The sequence below is a fragment of the Terrapene carolina genome, unplaced genomic scaffold (assembly GCF_002925995.2).
Source record: "Terrapene carolina triunguis isolate 2854851 unplaced genomic scaffold, T_m_triunguis-2.0 Scaffold395, whole genome shotgun sequence".
Classification (NCBI taxonomy): Eukaryota; Metazoa; Chordata; order Testudines; family Emydidae; genus Terrapene; species Terrapene triunguis.
The window spans coordinates 2,558,785-2,564,784 of record NW_020664746.1 but is presented as its reverse complement, the minus strand read 5'-3'; the positions used below and the strand labels follow the sequence as shown (position 1 = coordinate 2,564,784).

The 6,000-nt window shown below is 38.4% G+C and overlaps 1 protein-coding gene across 3 annotated transcripts in view; it reads right to left on the bottom strand.

Annotated features, from left to right (window-relative positions):
• Positions 1–6,000, bottom strand: part of TTC1 (tetratricopeptide repeat domain 1) — a 51,066-nt gene that overhangs the window by 20,899 nt on the left and 24,167 nt on the right. For all 3 annotated transcript variants that reach the window (XM_026658060.2, XM_026658061.2, XM_026658062.2), the window contains exon 7: positions 737–791. In XM_026658060.2, the coding sequence (XP_026513845.1) occupies positions 737–791 (55 nt within the window). The remainder of the gene's footprint in view (positions 1–736; positions 792–6,000) is intronic.

Sequence of the window (6,000 nt, the reverse complement as noted above, 5' to 3'; positions counted from 1 at the left end):
GGAACAGAAAACTGTTAATCCAGTGGCCAGTATATCTGCCTTCTGCTATACCCAACTGGCCTGGGTCTATCACAGTGCGGAAAATACTTCACATTTTTGGACCAGCTGGAATATGCACTTTACAAACAAGATGTGGGTAATTTTAAAAATGTCATCCCATTAGGAAACTGGTAGAAATAGTCTTTTAGGTCTGAAGGGAAAGGAAATTTGGTATTTTTATAGTCCCTTGTTCACATTTATCTTCAGAGTTTGGTATAAAAGAAAACTGATGTTCTTTACGCAGAGGAGACTGAGTTCTTTTCTAGCAGGACAGGTCAGAAGTGTGACACGTCGGCAGCCCTATGAGGTGAAAGACTGCATGACAGCTACGTGTAGCACAAGCAAGGAAGAGATTCACTTTTCACAAGTACTAAAAATTTAATTTTTTCTTGTTGAGTGTCTTGGACAGTTGCTTATTTAATTCCTCAATAATGGTTTCAGCAAGGCAATTTCTAGCAGCAGAGTTTTCCATGGCTGGGGAGGAGGGAGAAGAGAGAACCGAAAAAAACAAAACAAGCCCCTCTCCCCAAAACAGACATCTAGTAAGATTTTTTTCCCCATTTAAACAACAAGTGCTTTGGGAGACTTGCCCACTTTTGTCTGCAAAGAATTTTACCTAGTCATGCAGTTTTGTTATTTCTACAAAACTTGTCATAAATTTTACTATGCATACAAATTATATGCATGAATTACTTACCTAACATTTCTGACTTTAATCTTTCATTCCGCTCTTCAATCTGTCTAGGTAATCGCTGAAAGAGTATAAGAGAAGACCAGATTCAGAAGGATGCTTTTGGCAATCTTGTCAGATAAACGTATATACTGTATTTTGCATACACATAGCCAGGACATAGACCCACTACTTATGGTCTAAAAGAAATGCAGATGTTAAACAAAGACGCTTTCATCTTGTTTAGAAACCTAACGTCTGCCTTATTAGATAGGGGGGAAAGTGCAATGTTCATTTATAAATCATTTTTCATTTCTATGTTAAGGCAGTGAGATGGTGCCTATTTGTTTTCTAGTATTTTAATTGAAAAGCAAATAGAATTAAAAAAAAAAAGACAGAATAAAAATCTATTTTTAGCTACATCTCCAGCATGGTATTTATTAGTCTTAATAAAAGAGACTATAAAAAGCCAACTGCAAGCAGGCACCATGTTTAAGTTATGAACACAGACATATTAGGGATGTGTGTGTGTGTCTGTGTCTGTGTGAGGGGAGATTGCTGGGAATCTGGGTTATTTACATGAGATTGTAGAGAATTTCCATTTTATGAAATATTAGAAAATTTCAAATGCTGCTTTTGCCAATGTTCTTTAAATTTGCTATTTATGAACCTCAGGATCTCTTGTTTTAATGAAGAAGCACCTTGTTATGCAAGGCATGACACAACCAAATCTGAGAGATGACAATGTTAGAGATCAAGGACTCTATCCTGCACGTTCCTCCATGGTGGAGGGGAACTCCAGCACCCATGTGAAGCCCCACTGTGCAGGATCTGGGTCCTAGTTACATACTCTTCTTGCCATTGGTGCAATCCTCAACAATAAAAGCTTGCAAGTTTATTTTAAAACAAGTATATTAGACAATTTTACACACAGTCTTAAATGTCTCTAGCAGTTAAGGATTTCTTTAAATTATGCCTAAAACAGTTGCTAAGCTATCAAGTCAGCACACACCCTTATAGTACATTCTACAAGCTCTTGCCAGATGAATACCATGAAAATATAAACGAGAATTTTGTTTCATTGTAAGTGTATACAGTACTTCACCAAGACAGAATTAAGGGATTAAATTTACCACTTTGGTAAAGAAAACGAGGAACAGTCTAATGTACATTGATTCATAGAACCATCACTGTTGGATACATTTTAATTTTGTTATAACAATGTCGTATGGAATACATCCATTCATTGTACATCACATATATATTCCAAGGGTTTTTTCTTGATATTTTTCTGTTGGGCTCATCAGCTTATAACTGAGCATTTGAGGGAATAATTCTATGCATTGAAGAACTGCAATCACAGCTCTTAATGCTAGCAGCTCTTCTTGCTGGAGACAGACCTATGAAGGAGGAGAGATAGAATAGCTCCAGCGGTAGCCTCCACAGATGCATAAATAACAATCACTGCTTATGATAACAGGGGAGGAATTCACTTCCCACCTGCTCCTGGAACTCTAGAGATCACCTTTATACATATAATTCACTTTTCAGGGGGGATAAGTGAAAACAGCCCCTTCCCTGCAAGTATAAGCAGGAGTTGGGAGTGAGTGAATGGGGTATTCGGAGGTAGTGGAATCTCAGTTTCAGCAAAGGGCGGAGATACCAGGTAGGAGGGAGGGTACAGAGTGTTCCAGATTCCCCTAACTATAGGTAGTGGGTTCCATGCATAGTTGTAATATGTCATTAGCAATTCCCTCACCTAGGTAAGCATAGTAGATCCCTAATACTAGCTTTGACATAGACTTAGTTTATTAAGAATCCATATGACATAATGATTCTGCAGCCACAGAGATGAGTGCACAAGAACATCTACAGTAACAAAAGTTGCTATTTATACGCTATTATAAAATTATCAGAACATGTTTTAAAAGATCCAGACCTCTCCAGTTAGAACCTGGCATAGCACATTTGAACTGTCGGAGAATTTTGTGTTTTGTTGGTCTGGATTATTTCTATACACCACCACCATAAAAAACTCTGAAAATAGGGTTACAGTTTCAAAATGCTGGATTTTAAATTATTCTTTTCTTGTAACAGTTTGCTTCTGAAGTTGGATCAAGAACTAGAACTGAAATTTGCTTCCTTTGTTACATTCTATAACTTAAAGCCTTTCTGAGCCATTATATGTAGGTTTGCTATCCTGACATTCTTTTTATATCTCTATATAAATAAATATTTATTTATAACAAAGAAAGAAGCTCCTGTAGAGAGAGAGACACTTTTAAAGATTTCTTTGCAGACTGGTAAAGACATGAGATTACAAATAGCATTGGATTGTTTGTTCTGTTTTTGTTTTGCTTTTAAAAGAATGTCCTTGAAAACTCTAGCTGCCTTTACTGTGCTGTATTAGAGACTTGGCAGGTATGTGGGGGCAAAGATGCCCCTCTGAGTTTCCACCATTACTGCACACATGGAAGAGTGTCTTGCTATGCCAGAGCTTCAATACTAATGAGAAAAAAATAGGCTTAAAAAAAAAAATCAGAAAAACTGCAGCAGAGAGAAGTCTGTTAGGGTATGGAATAGACTCATTTTCTAGAAGCCCCATTGCTCATTTACAGCTAGATCAGACAGTTGTGCAGGATAATGCACCAAAAACTAGCCAGAAAGGCTTTTCAACAGATATCCTCCAGCGAGTGGCTCCCAAAGAGGAATGCAAAAACCTAAACTCCCTCCCCTCAATGATACTGATCCCCATTGAACTAGTTATTTCTGCTAAAATGAGTAGCAGTGTTAGTGAAAGACCCAATGTTAACATTAAAGTGTGCCACTGCAGTGGTGTGTAGACAAGCCCTCAGTATCTTGCAGTACTGCAAATTGGACTAAAGTAAGATAGGTGACAGAACAGGGTATGTAGGCATCACTTAAATTCTCTTTACTTCCTAACTACAAAAATAAGGATAATTATCCAACATTTAAAGCACCTTTGAAAGCTACACATCAAAGAGAGCACTGTGCCCATCCCTGACCAGTACAAGGTTATGAGTGTCTCATGTGTCCCCGCCTGACACGGTACAAGGTGTTGAGTGTCTCATGCAGTCAGGTTCTATGGGCATTAGGTACATTTTCACTGGAAAAGGTCTTTTGTGATTCTGAAACTCACATTAGATTGGTTTTGCAGGCAGTACATTAGTAATGAGAACCAATTTCTATGGCCTAGTTTACACTTAAAAGTTTTACTGGCATAGTTATGGTGGTTAGGAGTTTTATTTTTTTCTCAAGTCACCCCCCTACCTGACATAGCTATTCCAGCAAAAGCCCCACTGTAGATGCAGTTATACCAACAAGAGACGGTCCTTGGGGCAGTATAGCTTATTTTATTCAGGGAATTGGTTTAAGCAATACCGGCAAAAGCATTCTTTAGCTAGTATAAATTGCATCACCGCTAGCTGCTAAACCAGCAAACCCTTTCTAGTGTAGGCAAGACCTGTGACCATTTAAATAAGAAAATTTTCAACCAGCCAAGAAGCCTTCTTTCTTTTTTTGGTAACATACTGTTAAATTTAGCATTAATGATGGTCAATGGTTCACCAACCCTGGTCTGTGGAACACTTGTGGTGGTCTGTTGCCACTTGGCTAGTTATATGGCTCTTCTCTGTTTTCAGCTGAGAAACTGCTGAAACTTGATTCATTAGGAGGGCTTTTGACAGTCCCACATGACACACTCATAAGCAAACTAGGGAAATGCAGCCTAGATAAAATTACTATCAATGTGGGTTCACTACTCAGAGTAGTTCATCAATGGTTTGCTGCCAAACTGTGTGGGTGTATCTACTGGTATCCCATAATGATCAGCCCTGGGTCCAGGTCATTAATGACTTGGATAATGGAGTGGAGAGAGTGCTTATAAAGTTTGCAGATGAAAACCAAGATGGGAGGGGTTGCAGGCACTGTGAAGGAATGGATTAGAATTCAGAACGACCTTGACAAGGTGGAGAATTGGTCTGAAATGCTAGAGTACTGTATCCAATTCTGGGTGACTTACTTGAGGAAAGATGCGGACAAATTGGAGACAGTCCCGAGAAGAGCAACAAAAACAATAAAAGGTTTAGAAAAGCTAACCTACGAGGAAAAGTTAATGAAGTTGGGTATGTTTAGTATCAAGAAAAGAAGACTGAATCTGGGACCTAATAATAGTCTCAAACAGGTTAAGGTCTGTTATGAACAGGACTGTGATCAGTTCTCCATGTCCACTGAACGTTGGACAAGTAGCAATGGGCTTAATCTGCAGCAAGAAAGATTTCTGTTAGAAAGTTTTTCCTAATATTTATCTGTAAGGGTAGTTAAGCTCTGGAAGCAGCTGCCAAGAGACTGTGTGAAATCACCATCACTGGAAGTTTTTAAGGAGAGGTTGGACAAACACCTGTCCGGGATGGTTTCGGTTTACTTGGTCCTGCCTCATCACAGGGGGCTGGGCTTGATGACTTCTTGAGGTCTCTTCCACCCCTACATTTCTATGATTCTGTCATTAAGATGCATTTAGATACACCTTATATGCTTTCTTAATATTACTTTCCCATATAACCAACTGCAGTAGGTATCACACAGAGAAGTTATACAATTTTGAAGGGGAAGCGGTCTACAGAGTCTTGAATGGAAGAAGCGTCCATGAAACGTTCTATAGAGATGTGGTGTACTATATCAGAGTTTTAGAAACTTTGCTATCGCACATTAAGTTTTTGCACAGATTATGTTTTATAATAAGCTGTCTTACCAGGAAACCAGAACTGCAGTATGTACCAGACATTAAATCAGTGAAATGCAGACACTTTAGAGAAGTAAAATACCCCAATATACCCTACATTGCAAGAAGAGTGAAGGGCTGCACAAAAACTAGGAAAGACCTTGCTAAAAAGAGAACAAGTACAATAAGAGCAAGGATGAAAAAGGGATGAAAAGAGAGTCTATGTATTATAGGAACACACATGCAGTTTAGGGAATATGGTGCTAAAATATAGGATATGCTAGAAGCTACAGAAAGTAAGAGAACCACTGCTTTCTCGATGAAGGTCACCAGAATTTTTAACTGAATTATTAGATTAAGAAGTTATGGCTTCAGCGAAGAGGAAATGATAAACAAGGATAACAACATATTTACGCATGTATTTCTAGAACATAATAGCCCCAGCACATCTGTTACATATGAAAATAATGATGTGTGACAAGCTTGTCAATTCACTAGGCTGTTGCCAAGAGCTGTGTGCTTAGGAAGGTATTCTGTCCTCATCTAGACA